The following is a 27,505-nucleotide window of genomic DNA, read 5'->3' on the forward strand; positions in this document are numbered from 1 at the left end:
TGCCGTAGAGAGCCGCGGGGAGCGAGCGTGCGAAGACCTTGGTGTCACCGGGTCCAGGGACTGGCCAGTAAGTCTTTTGCTGTTGTGTTTATGGCGCATGCACAGAAAAGGCACTCCTCTTCCGTTCCGCTGCTCCCCCCCCCTCCCCCACTCTCTCCCCTTCCTCCCTCTCCCCCCCCCTCCTTACCCCTCCCTCTTTCTCCCCCTTTCCCTCTTTCTCCCCCCTCCCCCCTCTCCCTCTTTCTTCCCCCCTCTCCCCCCCCCCCCTCTCCCCATCTCTCTCTCTCCCCCCCCCCTCCTCCCTCTCTCTCCCTCCCCCCCCCCTCCTCCTCCTCCCTCTCTCTCTCTCCCCCCCCCCTCCTCCTCTCCCTCTCTCTCTCTCCCCCCCCTCCTCCTCTCCCTCTCTCTCTCCCCCCCCCTCCTCCTCTCCTCTCTCTCTCCCCCCTCCTCTCCTCTCTCTCTCTCTCCCCCCCCTCCTCTCCCTCTCTCCCCCCCCTCCTCTCCCTCCCTCTCCCCCCCCCTCACCCTCTCCCCCCCCCTCACCCTCTCCCCCCCTCACCCTCTCCCTCTCCCTCACCCTCTCCCCTCTCCCTCACCCTCTCCCTCTCCCTCACCTCTCCCTCTCTCTCTCCCCCCCCTCACCCTCTCACCTCTCTCTCTCTCCCCCCCCCCCCTCACCCTCTCCCTCTCTCTCTCTCCCCCCCCCCCCTCACCCTCTCCCTCTCTCTCTCTCCCCCCCCCCTCACCCTCTCCCTCTCTCTCTCTCCCCCCCCCCCCCCTCACCCTCTCCCTCTCTCTCTCTCCCCCCCCCCTCACCCTCTCCCTCTCTCTCTCTCCCCCCCCTCCTCTCCCTCTCTCTCTCTCCCCCCCCTCCTCTCCCTCTCTCTCTCTCTCCCCCCCCCCCTCCTCTCCCTCTCTCTCCCTCCCCCCCCCCTCCTCTCCCTCCCCCCCCCCCCTCCTCTCCCTCCCCCCCCCTCCTCCCTCTCTCTCTCTCTCTCTCCCCCCCCTCCTCTCCCTCTCTCTCTCTCCCCCCCCCCTCCTCTCCCCCTTCCTCTCCCTCTCTCTCTCCCCCCCTTCCTCTCCCTCTCTCTCTCTCCCCCCCCCTCCTCTCCCCCTTCCTCTCCCTCTCTCTCTCCCCCCCCTTCCTCTCCCTCTCTCTCTCCCCCCCTTCCTCTCCCTCTCTCTCTCCCCCTCTCTCTCTCTCTCCCCCCCCCTTCCTCTCCCTCTCTCTCTCTCTCTCCCCCCCCCTTCCTCTCCCTCTCTCTCTCTCTCTCTCCCCCCCCTTCCTCTCCCTCTCTCTCTCTCTCTCCCCCCCCCTTCCTCTCCCTCTCTCTCTCCCCCCCCCTTCCTCTCCCTCTCTCCCCCCCCCCTTCCTCTCCCTCTCTCCCCCCCCCCTTCCTCTCCCTCTCTCCCCCCCCTTCCTCTCCCTCTCTCCCCCCCCCTTCCTCTCCCTCTCTCCCCCCCCCCTTCCTCTCCCTCTCTCCCCCCCCCCTTCCTCTCCCTCTCTCCCCCCCCCCTTCCTCTCCCTCTCTCCCCCCCCTTCCTCTCCCTCTCCCTCTCTCCCCCCCCCTTCCTCTCCCTCTCCCTCTCTTCCCCCCCCCCCTTCCTCTCCCTCTCCCTCTCTTCCCCCCCCCCTTCCTCTCCCTCTCTCTCCCCCCCCCTTCCTCTCCCTCTCTCTCTCTCCTCCCCTCTCTCTCTCCCCCCCCCTTCCTCTCCCTCTCTCTCTCTCCCCCCCCTTCCTCTCCCTCTCTCTCTCTCCCCCCCCTTCCTCTCCCTCTCTCTCTCTCCCCCCCCTTCCTCTCCCTCTTTCTCCCCCCCCCTTCCTCTCCCTCCCTCTCCCCCTCCCTCTTTCTTCCCCCCCACCTCGCCCCCCGGCACCGCTACCGCTGGTCTCCCCGCGCTGCTCTCCCGGGCCCCCGCGCTGCTCTCCCCCGGCCCCCGCGCTGCTCTCCCCGGCCCCCGCGCTGCTCTCCCCGGCCCGCTCCACTCTCTCACTCCGGCCATTGTATTCTGCCACGTGTTTGTCAGGTTTCATCTCTGTGATTCTTTGAGCAGCGCCATCTTTAGTCCTGGCAACTGCTACAGTCGCAAGCTGTGACGTTTTCGTGGCACATGCTGTATTTGCGCATGTGCCAAAACAGCGCCACCTACCGATCGCGTTGTCAATAATTGCGGTCTAAAAACAAAGTGCTGGAAATATTCAGCAGGTCCGGCAGAATCAGTGGAGAGAGAAGCAGAGTCAACTTTTCAGGTAGGTGACCTTTCATCCGTTCTGATGAAAGGTCACTGACCTTAAACGTTGACGGTTTCTCTCTCCACGGATGCTGCCTGACCTGCTGAGTATTGCCAGCATCTGCAGTATTTTGTTTTTATTCAAATCACTCTTCTGAATATTGAAATTAGAAAATCACAGCATCAAACTTCATTTAAAAATTTATATTCACACGCACAAAAACAAAATGAAAAGCTATTGCAATTTTGCAATGGTATCTGCAGTACTTCATGGAACAGGATCTGTACAATATAATTACACGTGCATTGTTCTACAGCTACCAGAAAAGTGAGTCAAATAGCTCTCATCTTCTGCTAGCTACAGCGACTGTCAGGAAGATGATGTCATAAATTCAAGCAACGACAAGTTTCAGACAAGTATTATCTTATACCAGATAACAAACGCAAGCTGAAAGTACAAATGTTATACTTTATCTCCCTTTTGTCACAGCATATAGGTAAGTGAAAACTTTTCAAAAAGGACTTAAACCTTTTATTAGTATCCAAAATACCCACCAGTGCAAATATGCAAGTAAAACTGCAGCAGATCATGTCGTGGGATCCTACCACTGGTCTTTGTCGGGACTGATAATGGATATAACTACTTCTTGTGACAGTCAATTAAGTTAATAAATGAAATAAAAACTGTGCTGGGGTTCCTTCTTTCAATTACTTAATAGCACTGTATTAAAAGTGAGACCGACAGCAAGTGCTGCTGAAACAGCCAGAATTATCAGGTTTTGTTTGGCTTCATACTTTTCTCTCCTTCGTGTTGGTTCAATGAACCAGGAGCACATCAATAATAACTGTCTCTGAACAGAGAACAATTTTCTACACAGTATTAGTCTAAGAACATGATGCTTAATTATGTATTACAGGCCTCCTCGCAATGGTTCATTCTGTGGCTTTCAAGCAAAGACAAATGTAAAGGGAGTGCACGGCAACTAAAATGTTAATTGAACATTAAATGATTTTGTAAAAGTTAAAAACTAGATGCAACTTCAAAGTATTGCCATTGTAAAAAGATTCAAAAATGTTTTTGAATACTGTAGAAATTACTGACGTTCAATAGCTTGGTCCCAAAGCATTAGTTCACTTGGGGTTGCTACTGCTATATGTGGTTGGACATACAACAATGTGTGCTTGAGCGTACAGGATGGGACAACGCACAGACCGGTGACACTGCGTCCAGGGACGGATGGTCAGCAGACAGACAGACAGACCATTCCAGGACCTCCATATGTACTCTCGGCTAACACTTTACACTATTGTCAGAGGTGCTGTGTTTCAGGTGAGCTTTAAAACCAAGGCCCATTTCTGCCCGAAAAAGGATTCTATAAGCAATATGCAAAAGAGCAAGGTGCTTCTGTAGTTCTGGACAATAATCATCCCTCAAATCAATACCAACGCAAATTTCTCCAATTTTCTGTACATGGGAACTTGCCGTGCAAATCGGCTGGTGTGTTTGCCAACTGTTACAACCTGGTGAGAAAAAGGTCTAGGGGTCCCCTTTCAGCCTTCACCCGGTCTTACTGTACAGGGTTTTGTTTTTTTTTAAAAAACACATTGTGTTTTGAGCTCCTCCTTGGCGAATCCTTGTTCACCACTTTCCAATTATAAAGCAAAAGAAATGAGCACAAACAGCCTTTCTGAGGTTTAAAGAAGAAAAAAGTGGAATTTATTAAAACTTAACCAAGAAACTCTAATTCGGTGAACGCCTACAGATACATGCTGCGCCCCACGTTAGCATGCATACGCGATAGGCACATGCAGATAGAGAAAGAAAAGAGAAGTGAAAAAGTTTGAGACAATCTCTGAAGGGGGTTTGTTACTGTTCTTCGAGCTCGCTGTAAAGTCCTTGATTGAAGATATGGTCTTGCTTTTCATTGGGGCCCAGTATTCTTCTTAAACCTTGTTCACTGTAGGAGACTTTACTCTCTTGGGATTCATGGGTCTTCAATTCTGTGAGAAAGAGATGACAGCAGACAGAAGGGGCTGCGGCAAGCCAGCCACGAGAGGTCTTGTCAGTCCAGAAGCAAACAGCTTTCTGAATTTCAACACGGTTTCTCCAATTTAAAACTCTCCTAGTTGGCCAGCAGGAAGTCACGTGACCGACTGGTTTGACCAGGTCGCTTGTGTGTATTGGAGAGTAGGGACTGGTTCCTTTGTTCCATCACTGTCTGCTAGTATGCAAAAATTGTCTCTCCAGTCAGGGGTTTGGCAACCCCTTATAATAAACCTAGTTTTCTTCCCAGCAACAATTTTAAAATTTAATGTCCATGTGGCGAAGTATATTTGCCTCATTCTTCGTAGGTGGGAGCCTGTATGACACTACTACAAAGACAGTGGCTACACTTCATGAGTAAGTTACTGACTGGGAAGCATTTTGGGGTGTCCGAGAACACAAGTACAATTATTAAATACTATATTGTTTGCATTACAAAGCAGGCATTTCAAGTATATCAAGAGATACTGGCTTCTTCCAATGAAAAGCAACAAGACAACACCTGCATGTATTGCAGTAAAGACCATCAAGTCCATGTACTGGTACAATGCATTTTCCAGAAGCACAGCTTTCTGCCATTAACATCCCGTTAAGTAATTTCAGCTTCATCAGCTTATTGGCCCCTGCAGACAAATTATTTCATACAACTGCTCAATAAAATAGCTGGTTAACACCTACTGGCTAGAGACAACAGACTCCCTAGGTGAACCCTATAATGAGCACCCAGCTATATAGAGTCTGTTAATATTATACAGATGTTTAATTTGAAATGAAACTTTAATGGGAAGCAGTAAGACACAATTCAGCAATCTTGACAAAACAGGAACCAAGATTCTGGTGCTCTTGTAATCCTTTGTGCAAATGGATAGATGTGCTGATCTCGCTGGACGTAGTGAGGTCAGCTCATTATAATAATCCGAATGGCCATTTAGCATGGTTTCCACAAACTTGATGAATGGAAATTGTCATGAACGTGCTATGCTGAATGATGATTTTTAATTCAACCGTTGGAAACCTAAATTAAACTTGTAAAAAGCTGGAAACCTAAATTCAAATTTTTTTTTTAAAAACGCAACTAAGATTGCCACTGCAATTGGCATTGAAATTCCTCATATTCCAAGATATCAAGGTGGAGACGCATGTCTGAACAGCCCTCATCCAGTATAATGGCTTGAGCAGTTTGAAGCTACGTGCTATCGCTTTCATTAGCGAGACATTCAAAGCCATCAGAGTCAGCATGGTTTTATGAAGGGTAAATTGTGTTTGACTAATTTGCTAGAGTTCTTCGAAGCTGTAACAAGCAAAGTGGATAATGAGGATCCTGTAGATGTAGTATATCTGGACTTCCAGAAGGCATTTGATTAGGTGCTGCACAAAAGGTTAATACACAAGGTAAGATCACATGGGGTTAGGGGCAATTTATTAGCTTGGATAGAGGATTGGCTAACCAACAGAAAACAGAGAGTCAGGATAAATGGGTCTTTTTCTGGTTGGCAAGATGTAACTAGTGGGGTGCCATAGGGTTCGGTCCTCGGGCCCCAACTATTTACAATATATATTAATGACCTGGACGCAGGGATAGAAGGTACTATAGCCAAATTTGCAGATGACACTAAAATAGGTTGGATAGTAAGTTGCAATAAAGAAATAAGAAATTTACAAATGGATACGAATAGGTTAGGTGAATGGGCCAAAATTTGGCAGAGGGAGGTTAATGTGGATAAGTGAGAGGCTATCCATTTTGGTCAGAAGATTAGAAAGGCAAATTATCTAAATGGAGAGAAACTTCAAAGTGCTTTGGTGCAGAGGGATTTGGGTGTCCTCGTGCATGAATCGCAGAAAACTAGTATGGAGGTACAACAGGTAATAAAGGAAGGCAAATGGAATTTTGGCATTTATTGCTAAAAGAATAGAGTATAAGTAAGTAGGGAAGTGTTGCTGCAACTATACAAGGCATTAGTGAGACCGCACCTGGAGTATTGCATACAGTTTTGGTTCCCTTACTTGGAGGGATGTAATGGCATTGGAGGCAGTTCAGAGGACGTTCACTAGATTGATTCCAGGGATGAGGGGATTGTCTTATGGATACTGAGCAGTTTAGCCCTTTACTCTCTGGAGTTTAGAAGAATGAGGGGAGATCTAATTGAGGTACAGAAGATGATTAAGCGGATTGACAATGTAGACATAGAGAAAATGTTTCCTCTTGTGGGGCAATCTAGAACGAGAGGTCATAGTTTTAGGATAAGGGGTAGCAGATTTAAAGCAGTGGTTAGCACCACAGCCTCACAGCTCCAGGGATCCGGGTTCGATTCTGGGTACTACCTCTGTGGAGTTTGCAAGTTCTCCCTGTGACCACATGGGTTTTCGCCAGGTGCTCCGGTTTCCTCCCACAGCCAAAGACATGCAGGTGATAGGTAAATTGGTCATTGTAAATTGCCCCTAGTGTAGGTAGGTGGTAGGGAATGTGGGATTACTCTAGGGTTAGTATAAATGGGTGGTTGTTGGTCGGCACAGACTCGGTGGGCCGAAGGGCCTGTTTCAGTGCTGTATCTCAAAAAAAAGGAGAAATTACTTCTCTCAAAGGGTCGTGAGTTTGTGGAATTCACTACCCCAGAGTGCGGTGGATGCCGCGTCATTGAGTAAATTTAAGGAGGAGATAGACAAATGTTTAATTAGTAAGGGGTTGCAGGGTTATGGAGAACAGGCAGGAGGAAAGTGGAGTTGAGGCAAGGATGAGATCAGCCATGATCTTATTGAAAGGCAGAGCAAGCTCGAGGGGCTGAATTGCCTACTCCTGTTCTTGTGTTCTTGGAACATTAACACTAGTGGAGATGAACCTCAAGGGGTAAATATTGAAACAAGACCCGAGAGAGATTGGAATTCATAGGCTTGGATCTCATTAAAGTGACATGTGACAGTCTCTCCATCTGTGTAAAAAGTTGGAGTTTCTTTTGGACACAGCAGACAAGCTTCTGAGTTTTAACCAGTGCAGGACCCAAGTGGTCTGTCTCTCTCTCTCTCTCCAGGCAACACTAGGTTCGAACCCTGTCTGCAGGCTGCAAAACATTCAAGTCTATCATTGCTACAGAGACTCCGGGGAGAAAACCATCTACAAGTCATCACTGACTCCAAGAAAGCCCTGAACCAGGTGGCCACATCTACCAGCCAGGAATTTCAAGACCACCAATTCAGACAGAAGACAACTGAATTACCAGACTCACAGAATGTATATTATTTTATTTGTTCTGGACTCTAAGCCAACCAAACTATCCTTCTTCACTCTGTAACCTATTTTTTGCGTGCATGGTGTGTGATTCTCATGTGTGCATGCGCAAGTCGGACTGTAGATCATTTTTCTTAGATCAGGTTTTGACTTAAGTACAATAAACTAACCTCTTTCTCCTTTCAACTCAAGAAAACCTGTCCAATTCGTTCTTTTATGATCACAGCACATAAAAGGGTTAAACACTCACTGAATTGGTAAGCACATCCACTGTTTAAATGAAACAAACCCTGTTGCGGTCAAACAAGGAGAGGGACAAGAGGGGAGATTTTCGATCATTTCTCACCTGATCATAACAAAAGGAATTCAGAGAGGAACAGCCCTTAAAAGGGCTAAAGCACCATTTTAATTTGTTTCATCTGGTTGCTTTAAAAGGTCAACTAAAGGAAAGTCACTAAGGGCAGAAATGCTGATAACAGTTTCGATGTCCTCAGGGTTCACAATAAACCTGTTGAATTCTCTCGGAGGTCAAGTTCTCTTCAGTTGTAGGCCTGAGGTTTTTGTAGATTTCTCTCTTGGGTGAAAGTTCAGTTTGAAGACAGAGAATCACTTCCAATTCACGGCTGCACAAGTTGAAAATGTAGCATTTACAGCAGGGCGCCTTCCTTCTTGGCTTGTTGGATCTTCTCACAGCTGGACAAGCTTTCGATGATGCTTCTTCCTGGGTTCTCTCTCTACCTTCAAACGGCAGCCCTCAAGGCAGAGAGAAAAAAAGTTTGTCACACCAGATTCTGGTAGGAGACGTTTTGGTCTCTTCCCCCTTGGTGTTCACACAATAGCCCAGGATGGGAATAATCCAGTTATGATGTATCCACTTCATACTTTCTTGGTTTCAGTAGAACCCATTCAAATCAGGAATAGTTCAGGATGGGTGTAATTGACACTTCTCACCCTGGTTAGGCATCCTTTGTTCTATACAGACAGTGGAGCAATGTTAGGATACACATGCAGCCATCTTTTGCAGCACTACCTTTTAAAAAAAAATGGACAGTCAATTTTTTAACAACTCTTCAGTCTGAGTCTGTATTTTTTCATCACACTTCTTGTAAGTGTGACAGATGCAACAACTAAACCAGAACATGCATTTAAAATGAGTGAATAATTCATTAATTGTTCAAAATAATAGTTCGCAAAAATAGAAATCCATGACAGCTTTCAGGGACAGCTGCTAATTCGATTGCTAATAATGACTAAGGGTGAAATATATTTGGTTATTTGGATGTAAAATCAAATCATTGCATTGCTGTGATAAGTAGAATGTGTAAGTGCATATTTACAAATTGCCAGATATTAAAAAGTGGAATTAAAATTCAAGATCTTACATTTCTAGAGGCATTTGGTTTCTTTTTCTAAACATTCCAAAAGCTGTCCTCGAATTCCAGATGACAATTTTATAAGCAACGAGTGCAGGAGAATGCAGTAAACTACTGTAATAAAATTTTATCGCCTAATGATGTAACCAGAGACAATGTCAGCAATGTTGCATTGCCACAGCATCACATGCCGATTCAGATCTTAACTCCTGCTAAAAATCTGCATTGCAACAGGTTATAAAGCTGAAACAAGTTCATGGTTGACAGAAAGGGCTTAAGGATTAACTTACAAGGTCTGGTTGGCATCTTCCTACGAAAGATGAATGCAGCAAACAATCTGTTATGTGGGGTGTCTTCTCTTGGTGCACATTTGCTGATGGCTGTGAAGGCCAATCCTTGAGAGGCAGGTTCTGCCACAAGTGTAGCACATGAAGCTGCCAAGTGATGGTGCGAGTTGTTTTCGGCATTGGCACTTGTTGCCAAGCTGCTGTAGCAACTGGTCGACGTGGTTGTGCATGCCAGTCCCTCTTTTTTGAATGGCAGAGCAGGCCCGAAGGGCCAAATGGCCTACTCCTGCTCTTATTCTCTATGTTTCTATGTTTTCTATGTTTCTGTGCTTAAGCAGCTTGGCTGGAATTCCATCCTTGCCAGGTGCCCTTCTGTTCGTTAGGCAGTCTATGGCCTTATTGAGCTTCAGTAATGAGGGTTCCTCATCGAACGCATCCATGACAGGAAGTTGCGGGAAAGCGTCAAGCGCAGACTCGGAGATATTCGACTCACAGGAGTAAAGCTCACAGTGGTGTTCAGCTCAGCAAGACTTCAGTTTACTTCTGTCAGTGAGTACTTCACCATCTGCCGACTTCGGGGGAACAACTTTGGTGATGGCAGGACCGAGCGCCCCCTTGATCCCTTCATGCATAGCTCGTAGATTTCCTTTGTCACATACAATTTGGATTTCTTGACATAAGTTGATCCAGTGTTCATTTGCGCAGTATCTCCCTGTCCTTTGCACGGCTGTCTTGGCTACTTTTAGGTCATGCAGTGCCTTAGCTATTGTATTTATGTTGTGCATCACGTAGGCTTGGTTTTTTGCATCAATTACAGATATAATCTCAGCTGAGTAGATCTCAAATCAGCCCTTGTTGCGAGTTCCACCTTTACCAAATGATGACCTAACTTATGAGGACAGGTTGCATAAACTTGGCTTATATCCCCTTGAGTATAGATGAATAAGGGATAATCCAATTGGAATGATTAAAATGATAAAAAGAAGTTGACAGTATACAGCAAAACTATTCTCTTTGGCATGGTAATCCAGTCGAAGACGGCATGAACTTAATAGTAGAGTTACGCCATTTAGCAGTGAAATCAGGAAGCACTTTTTCCACACAAAGGGTAGTGGAAATGAGGAATTCTCTCTTCAAATACTGTTGATGCTTGGTCAACTGAAAATTTTCAGGAAAGAGACCGATTTTTGATGGATCAATGGTAGATAAAGAGAATTGAGATACAAATCAGGCGCAACAGACACGAGGGGCTAAATAGCACACTTCAGTTCCTATGAAATGTTAAAAATAAAACCAGCTTAAAAACAATTATTTGGCAGAACATAATGGAAAGCTCAAATAGAATTTCATATACTTTTAATGTTTGATGATGAATTAAAGTGGTATTAAAATTGTTCTAAATTTGGCCAGTTTAGAATAGACATTTTTCTATCTATGGTCATAGTCATAAAGAGATATAGCACTGAAACAGGCCCTTCAGCCCACCGAGTCCGTGCCGACCATCAATCACCCATTTATACTAATCCTACATTAATCCCATATTCCCTACCACATCCCCACCTTCCCTGAATTCTCCTACCACCTACCTGCACTTGGGGCAATTTACAATGGCCAATTTACCTATCAACCTGCAGGTCTTTGACTGTGGGAGGAAACCGGAGCGCTCGGCAGAAACCCACGCGGTCACAGGGAGAACTTGCAAACTCCGCACAGGTAGTACCCAGAACTGAACCTGGGTCGCTGGAGCTGTGAGGCTGTGGAGCAGCATGGGTTGGTACCTGGGATCTCGATGTTGTGGCCATTTCAGAGACATGGGTAGTGCAGGGACAGGAATGGATGTTGCGGGTTCCGAGATTTAGATGTTTCACTAAGAACAGAGAAGAGGGTAAAAGAGGGGGGGGTGTGGCATTGTTAATCAAGGAAAGTATTACAGCGGCAGAAAGGACGTTTGAGGACTCGTCTACTGAGGTAGTCTGGGCCGAGGTTAGAAACAGGAGAGGAGAGGTCACCCTGTTGGGAGTTTTCTATAGACCTCCAAATAGTTCCAGAGATGTAGAGGAAAGGATAGCAAAGATGATTCTTGACAGGAGCGAGTGTAACAGGGTAGTGGTTATGGGGGACTTTAACTTTCCAAATATTGACTGGAAATACTATAGTTCGAGTACTTTAGATGGGTCTGTTTTTGTCCAGTGTGTGCAGGAGGGTTTTCTGACACTGTATGTAGACAGGCCAACCAGGGGCGATGCCACATTGGATTTGGTACTGGGTAATGAACCCGGCCAGGTGTTAGATTTAGAAGTTGGTGAGCACTTTGGTGATAGTGATCACAATTCGGTTAGGTTTACCTTAGCGATGGGCAGGGACAGGCATATACAGCAGGGCAAGAATTATAGCTGGGGGAAAGGAAATTATGATGCGATTAGGCAAGATTTAGGATGCGTAGGATGGGGAAGGAAACTGCAGGGGATGGGCACAATCGAAATGTGGAGCTTATTCAAGGAGCAGCTACTGCGTGTCCTTGATAAGTATGCACCTGTCAGGCAGGGAGGAAGTTGTCGAGCGAGGGAGCCGTGGTTTACTAAAGAAGTTGAAGAGCTTGTCAAGAGGAAGAAGAAGGCTTATGTTAAGATGAGACGTGAAGGCTCAGTTAGGGCGCTTGAGAGTTACAAGCTAGCCAGGAAGGATCTAAAGGGACAGATAAGAAGAGCAAGGAGAGGACACGAGAAGTCATTGGCGGATAGGATCAAAGAAAACCCTAAGGCTTTCTATAGGTATATCAGGAATAAAAGAATGACTAGAGATAGGTTAGGACCAATCAAGGATAGTAGTGGGAAGTTGTGTGTGGAATTGGAGGAGATAGGGGAAGTGTTAAATGAATATTTTTCGGCAGTATTTACAGTGGAGAAAGAAAATGTTGTCGAGGAGAATACTGAGATTCAGACTACTAGGCTAGATGGGATTGAGGTTCACAAGGAGGAGGTGTTAGCAATTTTGGAAAGTGTGAAAATAGATAAGTCCCCTGGGCCAGATGGGATTTATCCTAGGATTCTCTGGGAAGCCAGGGAGGAGATTGCAGAGCCTTTGTCCTTGATTTTTGTCGTCATTGTCGACAGGAATAGTGCCGGAAGACTGGAGGATAGCAAATGTTGTCCCCTTGTTCAAGAAGGGGAGTAGAGACAGCCCTGGTAATTATAGACCTGTGAGCCTTACTTCGGTTGTGGGTAAAATGTTGGAAAAGGTTATAAGAGATAGGATTTATAATCATCTTGAAAAGAATAAGTTCATTAGAGATAGTCAGCACGGTTTTGTGAAGGGTAGGTCGTGCCTCACAAACCTTATTGAGTTTTTTGACAAGGTGACCAAACAGGTGGATGAGGGTAAAGCAGTGGATGTGGTGTATATGGATTTCAGTAAGGCGTTTGATAAAGTTCCCCACGGTAGGCTATTGCAGAAAATACAGAAGTATGGGATTGAAGGTGAATTAGTGCTTTGGATCAGAAATTGGCTAGCTGAAAGAAGACAGAGGGTGGTGGTTGATGGTAAATGTTCATCCTGGAGTATAGTTTCTAGTGGTGTACCGCAAGGATCTGTTTTGGGGCCACTGCTGTTTGTCATTTTTATAAATGACCTGGATGAGGGTGTAGAAGGGTGGGTTAGTAAATTTGCGGATGACACGAAGGTCGGTGGAGTTGTGGATAGTGCCGAAGGATGTTGTAGGTTACAGAGGGACATAGATAGGCTGCAGAGCTGGACTGAGAGATGGCAAATGGAGTTTAATGCGGAAAAGTGTGAGGTGATTCACTTCGGAAGGAGTAACAGGATTGCAGAATACTGGGCTAATGGGAAGATTCTTGGTAGTGTAGATGAGCAGAGAGATCTTGGTGTCCAGGTACATAAATCCCTGAAAGTTGCCACCCAGGTTAAAAGAGCTGTTAAGAAGGCATATGGTGTGTTAGCTTTTATTAGTAGGGGGATCGAGTTTAGGAGCCACGAGGTCATGCTGCAACTGTACAGAACTCTGGTGCGGCCGCACCTGGAGTATTGCGTGCAGTTCTGGTCACCGCATTATAGGAAGGATGTGGAAGCTTTGGAAAAGGTGCAGAGGAGATTTAATAGGATGTTGCCTGGTATGGAGGGAAGGTCTTATGAGGAAAGGCTGAGGGACTTGAGGTTGTTTTCGTTAGAGAGAAGGAGGAGAAGAGGTGACTTAATAGAGACATATAAGATAATCAGAGGGCTGGACAGGGTGGATAGTGAGAGCCTTTTTCCTCGGATGGTGATGGCAAACACGAGGGGACATAGCTTTAAGTTGAGGGGTGATAGATATAGGACAGATGTCAGAGGTAGTTTCTTTACACAGAGAGTAGTAGGGGCATGGAACGTCCTGCCTACAACAGTAGTAGACTCGCCAACTTTAAGGGCATTTAAGTGGTCATTGGATAGACATATGGATGAAAATGGAATAGTGTAGGTCAGATGGTTTCACAGGTCGGCGCAACATCGAGGGCTGAAGGGCCTGTACTGTGCTGTAATGTTCTATGTTCTATGTGTAATTAAATGAACAGTATATTCATGTTGCACAAACATAAAATTAAATACTATTTTGTGAGAAAAATAGAGGATAGACAGAGAGGAACATAAAGAGACAGAAATAATTGAAGAGTAGAAGACAGTAGAGATTCAGTTATGAGAAATTTTGTCCACAAGGAATGCCACGAGATCAAATAACATTACACGGTTATTGGTGGGGAGCAAGCACAACAATTATAGGATCTCAATCCAGACCTCAACTCCACTTCAAATGACAACTCATTGAGTAACATCCATCAGCAATAGCATCAGGAAGAGGTAACAGCCTAATATATAAACATGTACAATCAATCAATTCTGTGGGAAATCCAGTAACTTTTTGTAAAAAATTCAGTAACTGAAGTTCTAATTATGTATTTTTTTTTAAACTTACGTCTGTTAGCTGAGTGTCAGTATTTTACCTGGTATTGCTTTCTGATCTTGCACTAATTACCATAAGAGAAACCTGAAAATGACCACAAAATTTACCACATTCCTCCAAGTCCAAAGTACAGGGCATCACTGCCTTTCTTTGGCTGGCAATCTTTGAGATTAGGCATTCTGACTAAATATTTGTCAGCTTCCAGTGGATTACCCAAGTTAAGTATTTACTGCTAATATGCATGCCTGTGATTGGCAGATACAGGAAATCAATGCCAGAACTCATCTGTTGAGATCACTGCAGGAAATACCAATAACGTGACAACTGTGACAAAACAGCAAGACTTCTGCATTCTGAACTAATTGTTTAGGAACAGAGATTTTCAGTGGAATACTCCCGATACAACTGTTCCCATCAACCAATCACCAACCTGGATTCCTTTTTACATTTTTTGCATTTATTTCATTTCATCTTAGTTTGTTCAGTTTGCTTACCCACTGTTTTTTTCAGGTTGTTTTTCTTCAGGTTTGCACTTGCTGATGTTCTATATTCAGTATATTCACACCTAATCTGTACTAATGCTTTGTCTTTCAAAACACCATTAACATATTGTTTGCCTTTGCTCTGTGACCTTTTGGTCAGCTATGTGGCCTGGTCCAATCTGCACCTTCTCCTTTGTTATCTCTTGCCCAACCCCCACCTCACTTGTTTATAATCTGTGACTTTTCTAATATTTGTCAGTTCCGAAGAAGGGTCACTGACCCGAAACGTTAACTCTGCTTCTCTTTCCACAGATGCTGCCAGACCTGCTGAGTGAATCCAGCATTTCTTGTTTTTGTTTCAGATTTCCAGCATCCGCAGTATTTTGCTTTTATAAAAATACACTGAGATTAGCCACCAGATAGCAGGCAGCAACAGAATCTCAGAAGAAGACACTGTTCCATTCCTGACATATAGTGCTGCATGCCCCTAACAGCTATATCTGTCAATGTTTATTCATTCTTACTGAAGAGTAATGGGATTTTTTACCTCCTTTTCCCTCAAAAGCAATCTAGCCCTTTTTTCCTCCCTCCACCCCTGGCTCCAAACCATGAACTTCTTGAAGCTTGAGCTGACTGTTTTATGAATGCAGTGTGCCTACTCACAACTTTTTGCTGATAGTCTTCTTCCTTACTTAGGAAGATCCCTGTCCTGAAATCTATAGCATGTGCTGCCCCACATTTGTCTTGTTTTATTCAATGCCCTGTCTAGCTTTATGCTTGTGGACTGTACAGAGTCAACAATTTTTTATTTTGTTTTATTATTTTCCCTACCTACTTATATTTCATGAGATCACTTTTTGAGGTCAACAATAATTGTTGACATCAAATGCTGGCTTGGAGAATTGTTCAATCCAACATTGTAAAGAAGCTGAATTAACACAAGAGATATAGTAACTAGCCTAGAGGTTTATCATACAAGTACAGGTGCCCATGGTTGTCTTCCACTCACCATCAAGCTCACTGAATTCACCAACTTCTCCTCCCAGACAAACCAACAATGAGCAAGCTCATTTGTTTTAATAAAGGAGTGTTGATAGGGGACACTTTTTCAAAATTAAATTAAATCATGCCCAGAAAGCAATACAATAGCACTCTCATGTGCTTCTGCAATGTTCTTGTATAAATAAATGCATCACATTATCACAACAGAAGTATTCAGATCCACAGACCAAACAAACAGGTTAACACTACTAATCATAGTGGACTCAAGATCAGCTTATGGGCGTGATTGGGCATGCTAAACCTGAAAGAATATCTAATACAGAGGCAAATTCTGTAACAATACATTGGTGCAGTTTTGCGAAGGCGAGTTTTGCTGACTTTACTCACTGTTCAAACAGGAGTCGCACATCACAAAAGTAGAATAGTGTATATAATGCATACAGGAAGAGATATAAAAAGACAAAAAACAAGCAATAAATCCAGTACCTTCCATCTTTTAATTAAGCTGTGATAATGGCAACCCAATTAACATTTCTAACAAGCCCACATAAAAGGATGCTAATAGGGCATGAGATATGAGTTGTAAAGAGACACAGTGAGTCCTAATGTTACGTAAAGATGTCCTATTGGAAATGCATTATGCAAAATCAGTAAAATATTGGACAGCACTCAGTGAGTCTAGATTTGTACACATCAGGACCAACACAAAATTTGGCTGCTTTTACCTTTAGAGTCATAGAATGGTCACAGCACAGAAAGAGGCCATTATCCCCATTGTATCCATGCCGACTCTCTCCAGGAGCAACTCACCTAGCCCCTGCCTTTTCCCCATAGACCTGCAAATTTTTTCCCCCTTCAGATAATTATCCGATTCTCTTTTGAAGACTTCAATTGAATCTGCCTCCACCACACTCTCAGGCAGTGCATTCCAAATCTTAAACCACTCGCTGCATAAAAAAAGATTTCCTTCATGATGCTTTTGCTTCTTTCCTTAAATCGGTGTCTTCTGGTTCTCGATCCTTCCTCCAAAGGGAACAGTTTCTCCCTATCTTTTCTGTCCAGACACCTCATGATTTTGAGCACCTCCATCCAAGTTTTCGGTCATCTGCAAATTTTGAAATCCTGCCCTGCACACCCAAGTCTAGGTCATTAATACAGATCAAGAAAAGCAGGGCGTCCTTACACCGACTCCTGGGAAAACCCCACTATGTACTTTCCTCCCGTCCGAAAACAACCATCAACACTACACTGTGTTTCCTGTCACTCAACCAATTGCATATCCATGTTGCTACCGTCCCTTTTATTCCATGGGCTCTAACCTTGCTGATAGATCTTATGTGGCACTTTATAAAATGCCTTTTGAAAGTCCATGTACACCACATCAACCACATTTCCCTCGCCAACCCCATCTATTACCTCACCAAAAAAACTCAAACAAGTTAGTTAAACATGATTTTCCCTTAGCAAATCCGTGTCGTCTTTCCTTAATTAATCCACGTGACAAGTTAATTTTGTCCCGGATTATCATTTCTAAAAGCTGTCCCACCACCAAGGTTAAACGGACTGGCCTGTAGTTACTGGGTTTGTCCTTACACCCTTTTTTGAACAAGGGTGTGACATTTGCAATTCTCCAGTCCTCTGGCATTACCCCTGTATCTAAGAAGGATTGGAAGATTATGATCAGTGACTCCACAATTTCCACCCTTACTTCCCTCAGTATCCTTGGATGCATCTCATCTATTTCTGGTCACTTATCAACTTTTAAGTACAGCCAGCATACCTAATACCGCTATCAGTTTTACAATCAAAATACTACAGACACAAGAATGCATAGGAACAGCACTGTAAAATACAACCTGCATGTAAGCAAATTGAATCTGAGAGAACCTCACACCTAAGGTAAAGTGTTCTCTGATCTAACCTAGTAACATCAAGGCATAATTTGACCATGTGTGGCACCAAGTTACCTTAGCAAGACTGAAGTCAGTAGGGATTGGGGGTGGGGGTGGGGGGTGGGGGGTGTGAAAAAGAAACCTCTCCAGTGGCTAGCAGAAAAGGGTCAAATGTTTGACTGAAGGTAGTAACAGCAAACAAGGCTAGACTCCTTCTCACAAAGAGAAAGAATGAATGAATAAATGCAGAACTTCAAGAATAGGATTTGAAATGGCAAAGATCTGGGAATCCCTCAGTCCAGGAACACTTAATGGCAAAGACCTGAAAAAGAAAAATAACTAAAACTTACTGAATGGTTTAAACCACTCATTTTGTCAACCAAATGTAGGTTAGATGAATTTCAGTAGGGGAATCCAAATGCCATTCATCACAGAAGTAAAGGTCAAATGGGAAATGACCCATCTTTCATGAACACAAGGTTAGATTAGAGTCTTGTAATCACTTCACAATTCTTTATGCAGTTAACCCTGTAACATTCATAGGGGAGGAGGTCTTGTCCAGTTATGCATAGTTTTGTTTTTTCCAGCAGCAAGGGACAGGGTAGACGCCGACTGTCTCCAAATCCCAGATTCTTGATGCCAGGCAGCAGCCAAATGAAAGCATTAACGGACATTGTCTAGCTGGACGTCTACTGCATTCAAAGAAACAATTCTCAGCAGCTCATTATAATTTTACAGTAAATGGTAAAAAGCAATGATGTAGAATCATTCAGCAGTGTGACTACAGTTTAAATTCTCCAGTTTCCATCCAAACTCACACGTGGAGAATAGTTATTTGGGCGAGATAATCGAGGGCCATGTACACCAACAGAACCGTCTGCCTGGCACAATGCCTTCATGGGAGGAAGGAACAGAAGAGATAAACCTGGGGCAGAAACTTTTCTTATGGGTATTTAAGAAACAATATCGATAATACTGTATAGATGCCACTGAACATTAGTTACAGTTGGGTTCAGCATAATCATTTTTAGGTTCTTACTAAAGTTAGTGATCCAAAATGTTCTACTTACTTTACTTGAGATAAACATGTCCTTGGAGTTTGACAAACAAATATTACCAGCAAAAAACTTCCAAAGGCTGATTTCACAACTATCATATAATCGAATGAAACTGCCACTCAGGTTCCAGCTCTCAAGTGATGACAAGTCACTCATCTTACACACCTAAAGGATCCAACAGCAATTTTGTGTCTGCTATCACAGTATCAAGAACGGTTGAAAGAATTTTTTCCTTCCAACCCCCAAAATACATTAAATAACCTAAACTAAAATGTCTATGTTTTAATCTCCAGGATACCCAGTATCAGTGCAACATATGAACAAAGAAACTTAACCCAGTTTAGTAATAAAGAAGTTTGCAAACATTGAATGCCCAGCACATAAATATATGTGTTTTAAAAGTTTAAACAAAAAAGGTCCACCCAGACAACATTAAACCAACACTGCAGTGGACAAAAGTAGGACAGTAGCATGAATGGGTATGAGTAATAGTCTGTGAATATACTGCAAGTGAAATGGATTGTTTCACAATATACAAATATTTTTAAACGCAGCACCTCTGCTTTACAGTAGCTAGAACAGCTGCTTCCTAATCGGTAGACTTAAAAGCCTGCTTATAGATATTTACTTAAAACTTTTTGCTATTGGCATTATGACAACCCTGGCAGTTTCATAACACAGCAGTCATGAAAAAGCTTTTTGACAAAACAACTTCTCCACTTCCAACAATATACAGTTTGCACTGTTATAGCTACTGCTGGCTTTTATGACAGATCTGATCAATTGCAAACCTTGCCCATGATACTGGTAATGTATACTGGAGAGGAAGGAGAAGGAATGGGATGGTCAGTAACCCTTCTACTCAATTAAATTAATTGAAAGTTATGAATATGAAGCATCCACCATACAATTAACTGTTAAAGTGAAAACTTGGCACCCCATCTTAGGTGTTTTCCATTATGAGGTCTGAAAGATCATCTAGTTTTACTACTATGATATCAGGAAGCAGAATTTCACAATGGTAGAGAATAGCACTACGACTTCCCATCATCCACGAGTTCCCATCAGTATTAGCTGGTTTTCCATTGATCCCTTGGTCTTATCTACTACTGGAAAGTGAACGGTGGGCGGTGCAACCACTGCACTGACAGCATCGCACTTTTCATGAATTTTAAGCACAAGCCTCTTGCTGATGTTACAACATTGTATCAACACAAAAATAGTTGTTTTGTAATGACATCATGGCACTAGCGACCAATTTCATGTCTGGTCTGTGGCTGTATATTCCTTGGAACAAATTTTTTCCACAGGGAGACCAGCAGCGCAGTATAAATTTGGGAAAATCTCATTTTTAGGCCATTCTATGCCACAGTTTATCTGTTGGTACTGATCCTCGCTGTACTGATCAGCCTGATCAATACACAAGGTAATGTATTAACTGCGCAGAAATCTGGGGCTGAATTTTACCGGCCCCTCGACACCGTGGGTCACGGCAGGGGGTGCCGTAAAAGTCCGTGGGGAGAGGCCTGTCTCAACCCCTGACGTCGAGAAGGGTCCACCGCATATTACCGGTGGCAGGGAGACCTCGGTGCAGGCCCCCGCCGCTTGGCAGCAGGGCCATCATTTAAGTATTTAAATTAACAAAAATTAGATGTAAATGAACATACCTGCTGGAGCGGTCGTCCCACGGCAATTTTATGGCCGCCGAATGCACCTCACACACCTTCGGAACTCCATACTGAGTTCTGAGGCAAGAACCTGGTGGGGAGGGGGAGGAATAAAATGTTCAAGGCGGGAGGGGTGGGGGAGCAGGGAAATCAATTTTTATTGGCTGTGGGGATGGTGAGAAGGGGTTGAGGGTCAAAGGGAACAAATTTCAGTGGGGTGGGGGGGGGAGGTTTGGGATATCAATAACAACAGTTTATTATGGGAAGGGGGAAAGAGGGCAATTTATATATAAATTACCCATTGGGGGGTGGGAAATGGGATTTGGAGTTGAAATAAACTTTGATTTTTATTTCCCAGAGACGGGCCTTTAAATATTAAAATGGTACTGAAGGGATTGAAGCCCTTTAAAAATGGCGTGGTGCCACCAGATGTCGTTGCCATGGCCGCTCCACCCCCTCTACTTAAATGAGCTCCCGCGCGTAATATCGCAGGGGTTCAGCGGCAACACTTCCGTGTCGGAAGACTGCCAAGTTCAGAGCGTGGCACGCTAATAAAATCCAGCCCCTTGTGTCTTCAGACTCAAATTCCCAAGATGTGATTGGAAGGCAGACATTCTAGTGAATATTAAAGGAATTCAAAAACAAAGTTAGGTTTAAGAATGAGCAAAGTTGCATTTATATTTATAGATTTATCTTTTTATTTATATAGGCTCTTTCACAATCTCAGGACTTCCCAAAGTGCTTTACTGACAATTATGTTCTTTTTGAAGCTTAGACACTGTTGTAATATAGGAAATGTAGGCTGGAATTTTACCCCCCCACCCCCCCCAAAGAGCAGGAACGGTGGGGGGACATAAAATGGAGGCGCTTCCCGACCCATTCCCACCGCCACTTTACGCAGGGCGGCAGCAAAAAAACGGCCCGCCCGCCCACCCCAGGCCAATTGGTGCTGGGACCCTTACTGTTTGTAGTGTGCATTAAATGATTTAGACGTGAATATAGGAGGTAAGATCAGTAAGGTCGCAGATGACACGGAAATTGGTGGTGTCGTAAATAGTGAGGAGGAAAGCCTTAGATTACAGGACGATATAGTTGTGCTGGTAAGATGAGCGGAGCAGTGGCAGATGGAATTTAATCCTGAGAAGTGTGAGATGATGCACTTTGGAAGGACTAACAAAGGCAAGGGAATATACAATGGATGGTAGGACCATAGGAAGTACAGAGCGTCAGAGGGACCTTGGCGTACTTGCCCATAGATCACTGGAGGCAGCAGCACAGGTAGGTCATAAGGTCATAAGAACTCTGAGCAGGAGTCGGCAACTCAGCCCCTCGAGCCTGCTCCGCCATTCAATAAGTTCATGGCTGATCTCATCTCGGCCTCAACTCCACTTTTCTGCCTATTCTCCATAACCCTGTAACCCTTTACTAATTAAAAATCTGTCTTTTTTTTTTATATTCATTCATGGGATGTGGGCGACGCTGGCCAGGCCAGCATTTATTACCCATCCCTAATTGCCCTTGAGAAGGTGGTGGTGAGCTGCCTTCTTGAACCGCTGCAGTCCATTTGAGGTAGGTATACCCACAGTGCTGTTAGGAAGGGAGTTCCAGGATTTTGACCCAGCGACAGTGAAGGAACGGCGATATAGTTCCAAGTCAGGATGGTGTGTGACTTGGAGGGGAACTTGCAGGTGGTGGTGTTCCCACGTATTTAGAACATAGAACATAGTCCTTCTAGTTGGTAGAGGTCGTGGGTTTGGAAGGTGCTGTCTAAGGAGCCTTGGTGCATTGCTGCAGTGCATCTTGTAGATGGTACACACTGCTGCCACTGTGCGTCGGTGGTGGAGGCAGTGAATGTTTGTGGATGGGTTGCCAATCAAGCGGGCTGCTTTGTCCTGGCTGGTGTTAAGCTTCTTGAGTGTTGTTGGAGCTGCACCCATCCAGGCAAGTGGAGAGTATTCCATCACGCTCCTGACTTGTGTCTTGTAGATGGTGCACAGGCTTTGGGCAGTCAGGAGGTAAGTTACTCGCCTCAGGATTCCTAGCCTCTGACCTGCTCTTGTTGCCACGGTATTTATATGACTACTCCAGTTCAGTTTCTGGTCAATACTAGCCCCTAGGATGTTGATAGTGGGGGATTCAGCGATGGCTGTTGAATGTGAAGGGGAGATGGTTAGATTCTCTCTTGTTGGAGATGGTCATTGCCTGGCACTTGTGTGGCGCGATTGTTACTTGCCACTTATCAGCCCAAGCCTGGATATTGTCCAGGTCTTGCTGCATTTCTACACGGACTGCTTCAGTATCTGAATGGTGCTGAACACTGTGCAATCATCAGCGAACATCCCCACTTCTGACCTTATGATTGAAGGAAGGTCTCCTCCGTAAATTTACTCAATGTCCAGGCATCCACCACACTCTGGGGTAGTGAATTCCACAGACGCACGACCCTTTGAGAGAAGTAATTTCTCCTCATCTTTGTTTTAAATTTGCTACCCCTTATCCTAAAACTATGACCTCTCGTTCTAGATTGCCCCACAAGAAACATCCTCTCGACGTCAACTTTGTCAATCCCCTTAATCATCTTCTATACCTCAATTAGATCTCCTCTCATTCTTCTAAACTCTCGAGAGTAAAGGCCTAAACTACTCAATCTCTCTTCATAAGACAAACCCCTCATCCCTGGAATCAACCTGGTGAACATCCTCTGAACTGCCTCCAATGCAACTACGTCCCTCAAGTAAGGGGACCAAAACTGTACGCAATACTCCAGGTGTGGTCTCACTAATGCCCTGTACAGTTGCAGCAACACTTCCCTAATTTCATACTTAATTCCTTCAGCAATAAATGCCAAAATTCCATTTGTCTTCCTTATTACCTGCTGTACCTGCATACCAGCTTTCTCCGATTCATTCACGAGGACACCCAGATCCCTCTGCACCGACGCACTCTGAAATTTCTCTCCATTTAGATAATAATTTGCCTTCCTATTCTTCCAACCAAAGTGCAGAACCTCACACTTATCCACGTTAAACTCCATCTGCCAAATTTTGGCTCATTCACCTAACCTATCCAAATCCATTTGTAAATTTCTTATTTCTTTATTGCAACTTACTATCCCACCTATTTTAGTGTCATCTGCAAATTTGGCTATCGTACCTTCTATCCCTGCGTCCAAGTCATTAATATAGATTGTAAATAGTCGGGGCCCAAGGACCGAACCCTATGGCACCCCACTAGTTACATCTTGCCAACCTGAAAAAGACCCATTTATCCCAACTCTCTGTTTCCTGTTGGTTAGGCAATCCTCTATCCAAGCTAATAAATTGCCCCTAACCCCATGTGAACTTACCTTGTGTATTAACCTTTTGCGCAGCACCTTATCAAATGCGTTCCGGAAGTCCAGATGTACTACATCTACAGGATCCCCATTAACCACTTTGCTTGTTACAGCTCCGAAGAACTCTAGCAAATTAGCAAGGTAGATGAAGATGGTTAGAAAGGCATATGGGATACTTACCTTTCTTAGCCATTGCATAGAATATAAAAGCAGGGAGATGATGATGGAGCTGTATAAAACGCTGGTTAGGCCACAGCTGGAGTACTGTGTACAGTTCTGGTCACCACATAATAGGAAGGATGTGATTGCACTGGAGAGGATGCAGAGGAGATTCACCAGGTTGTTGCCAGATGTCAAGGGAGACTGGACAGGCTGGGGTTGTTTTCCTTGGAGCGGAGAAGGCTGAGGGGGACCTGATTGAGGTATACAAAATTATGAGGGGCATTGATAGGATAGACAGGAAGAAACTTATTCCCTTAGCAGAGGGGTCAATAACCAGGGGGCATAGATTTAAGGTAAGGAGCAGGAGGTTTGGAGGGGAGTTGAGGAAAGATTTTTTTCACCCAGAGGGTGGCTGGAATCTGGAACACACTGCCTGAAGGGCACAGCCTGAGGCGGGAACCCTCACACATTTAAAAGGTATTTAGATGAGCACTTAAAAAACACCATAGCGTACAAGGCTACGGGTCAAGTGCGGGAAAATGGGATTAGATGGGATGGGATAAAAACAAGAAATGCTGGAACCACTCAGCAGGTCACTGACCCGAAACGTTAACTCTGCTTCTCTTTCCTTAGATGCTGCCAGACCTGAGTGGTTCCAGCATTTCTTGTTTTTATTTCAGATTTCCAGAATCCGCAGTATTTTGCTTTTATATTAGATGGGATGGCTGCTTGATGTTTTGCGCAGACACATTGGGACGAAGGGCCTGTTTCTGTGCTGTATAACTATGACTCCAAGGCCCTTAATTGGCAAGCTAACAGCCACTTAAGGGCCTCCCCGCCTGCCTCCACGGTGAGTTTACAGAGGGCCGCTCCCGCTGCCCCAACCACCCCAACACCCAACACGTTTCCCCCCCCCGCCCCTCCCAATCGACCACCCTTGCCTCGCCAGTGCCCAACCGATCACCCCTGGCGAGGCAACAAAATCTTATCTTCGTTCCGGGGTTCCCCGATATCATCTTCAGGAAGCTGGGCTGCAGTCTCGGAAGTGGCCACTGCTCCTGGTGGTGCTGCTGGGACTAAGAGCTGCCGGCCCACTGATTGACTGGCAATTCCCTTAGGCAGGACTTCCTGTCTCAAGTGGGTGGAAATCCCGCCTCAGAACAATGGGGAACCGCAAAATGTGGGTTGAATCCCCAGGCCACATGGAAACTTTGCAGTCGGTGGACGGCTCCTGTCCACCGGGGGAAAAAATCCTGGCCATGGTAGCCAATCTGCATGCACCAATGGGGTAATCTTTTTACTGACATTATTGAGGAATAAATATCATTTAACACCAGGGAAACTCCAACATTCTTCTACAAAAATCATGCTATGGGATATTTTACAACCACCTGAGTGGGCAGACAGGGCCTTGGTCTAAAATCCAAAAAAAACTCCCTCAGTGAAATGTCCCCATAACACTGCACTGAAGTGAAGCCTCTGGAGCGAACCCACAACTTTCTGGCTCAGAGTAAACAGTGTTTGCTACCAGCGAGCCAAATCAGACACCTACACTGAACTTATGCATTTGCACACATACAGTTTTGAATGCTTACCAGAGGAAAGGATACTAAGAGAATACTCAGTTCATGTCACTCTATGGAAAATTTCTGCCACAGATGGACGATAACAGGGAAATGGAATCTACTTCACATCCATCTTCTTTAATTAAAATATGCAACCTAAACAAATAGGAGGCTCTATGCAAATCTTGACAGCTATTTTGTTTAACCAGCATCAACTCATGATCCATCATTAGGTACATATTAAAGCTGAAGGAGACATGCATAATCAGAGGAGGCACAAGAACAGTTCAGGTGTGGTGTCCACATGATCAAATAGCCTGCACAATCCAGCATGACTCACTATCTTCAGGAGATAAAGCAAAAAGGAGATTTTTTTTATTAAATAAAAGCTATAATTGTTAGTTTAGTCAAATGAGAAATATTGAGCACAATGCTTCATCGTCAAGAATTTCTGAAAATATGGTCTTGATTTGATTTTGATTTAGAGATACAGCACTGAAACAGGCCCTTCGGCCCGAGTCTGTGCCGACCATTAACCACCCATTTATACTAATCCTACACTAATCCCGTATTCCTACCACATCCTCACCTGTTCCTATATTCCCCTACCACCTACCTATACTAGGGGCAATTTACAATGGCCAATTTACCTATCAACCAGCTGTGGGAGGAAACCGGAGCACCCGGAGGAAACCCACGCAGACACAGGGAGAACTTGCAAACTCCACACAGGCAGACGGATCGCTGGAGCTGTGAGGCTGCGGTGCTAACCACTGCGCCACTGTGCCGCCCATATGTCTTAACATACATATAGTACGTAGTTGTTAAATAAACCCTGTTAACACACCATGACCAATTCTTCCACATGATCATGTATTTTCAGGTCATACACCAAACAATATCCTTTAGCCTGCATAATACAGCTCCATATTTATCAAATACGAACATTGATCAGTTATAGAAAAGGGGAGGGAAAAAAACACAACATTGTGGTAGTGCTTATTTATCCCCAATATTATACTAACGAAGATCTAGTCCTTGAAGTACTAATTTCACACAGGAAGGCTGACCTACCAGTGTAACACACACACACACACACACTCAGACTGACAAAGCAAGATTTTAAATATCTTCTGTCTATTTCACACAGGGCTGGGGATAAAGGGGTGAACATCCCCCACCATCCACCTACAACAACAACACAAGTCAATTTATCTTCTTGGAAGTAATAAGAAATTCACATGAGGTGCACTCGGGTTTAGACAACTGCATGTGACAATTATACAAGTTTCGAACAAATTTCCTCCCATCCCAACTCTGAAGGAAAGATTTTTTGTCGGCATATTCAAAAAGGCGGAGGGACACTGCCTTTAAAATGGGCAGCGTGTGCTGTCCAACGCACGGAGTCTGTCTCTCGGAGCAAATGGTTCGAAGAAAAAAGTTGCACGATCACGGATTTTAAAAAGTGAACAGAAATTACCTGCGGGCTTCTTTCTGAAGGTTTTTTCATCAAAACCTGTTTGAAAAGCAGGTCCACGTAGGAAGTCATTATTTCCTCAAGAATTGCAGACTCAGTAAATGCAACAAATCTCCCAGTAAAATCCAGCCGCACACCATTCACTGAGAGCCGCTTCAAGACGAATTGTTATTAAATATCCTCGGATCTCCCAGACAGTCAAAACTCACACACCGAGGGAAGGCTCCAAACTCCGGCCCCCGGCGCTCACACACATCTTACGCATATTCCAAAAAAAAAACTAATTCACCTCTTTTCCCTTCAGCGTCCCGACACAAATCCCCATGAGAGTCCAAACAGTTGGTTTTTAAAAAAAAGGGTTTTTTTGTAGTTTTTTCCCCCACACGTTTACATATTCAAAAAGAAAAACCACACACCCAGCCCCATTGCTGATCCGAGTCGAGGGCGAGTTTGCTGACTCTTTTAATTACTCCTTCTCCATGGTCCGCGTCTCAAAACACCAACTGCCAACTTACAAAAAGAGGCAACTTCGGTCCGTCAATCGCTGCCGCGCGCTCCGGCTCCGGCGCTGCTGTCAATCAAACTGCAAGAGGCAGCAGCAACAATCCTCAAACTTCACCCAGTTAACTTTCCCGGGCTGCCATTGCAATCAGTGCAGACTGTCTGTTCGCAGACATGGTTGCATGTTTCCAACTGTACCTCCTCCTCCTCCTCTCTCTCTCTCTCTCTCTCGTACGCGGCTTCTCACTCAAGGCA

General features: G+C 44.7%; 1 protein-coding gene across 9 annotated transcripts in view; it reads right to left on the reverse strand.

Annotated features, from left to right (window-relative positions):
* The window catches only part of LOC137375959 (rap guanine nucleotide exchange factor 6-like), a 521,939-nt gene extending 494,435 nt beyond the window's left edge, over positions 1–27,504 (reverse strand). For 4 of the 9 annotated variants that reach the window (XM_068043754.1, XM_068043748.1, XM_068043758.1 and 1 more), the window contains exon 1: positions 26,753–27,503. In XM_068043754.1, the coding sequence (XP_067899855.1) occupies positions 26,753–26,821 (69 nt within the window). In that variant the 5' untranslated portion in view covers positions 26,822–27,503. Of the gene's footprint in view, positions 1–26,752 lie in introns of all 9 variants that reach the window. The other 5 variants (XM_068043751.1, XM_068043750.1, XM_068043749.1 and 2 more) reach the window with 3 other exon arrangements.
* Position 27,505: the final 1 nt, after the last annotated feature.

The sequence above is a fragment of the Heterodontus francisci genome, chromosome 12, assembly GCF_036365525.1.
Source record: "Heterodontus francisci isolate sHetFra1 chromosome 12, sHetFra1.hap1, whole genome shotgun sequence".
NCBI lineage: Eukaryota > Metazoa > Chordata > Chondrichthyes > Heterodontiformes > Heterodontidae > Heterodontus > Heterodontus francisci.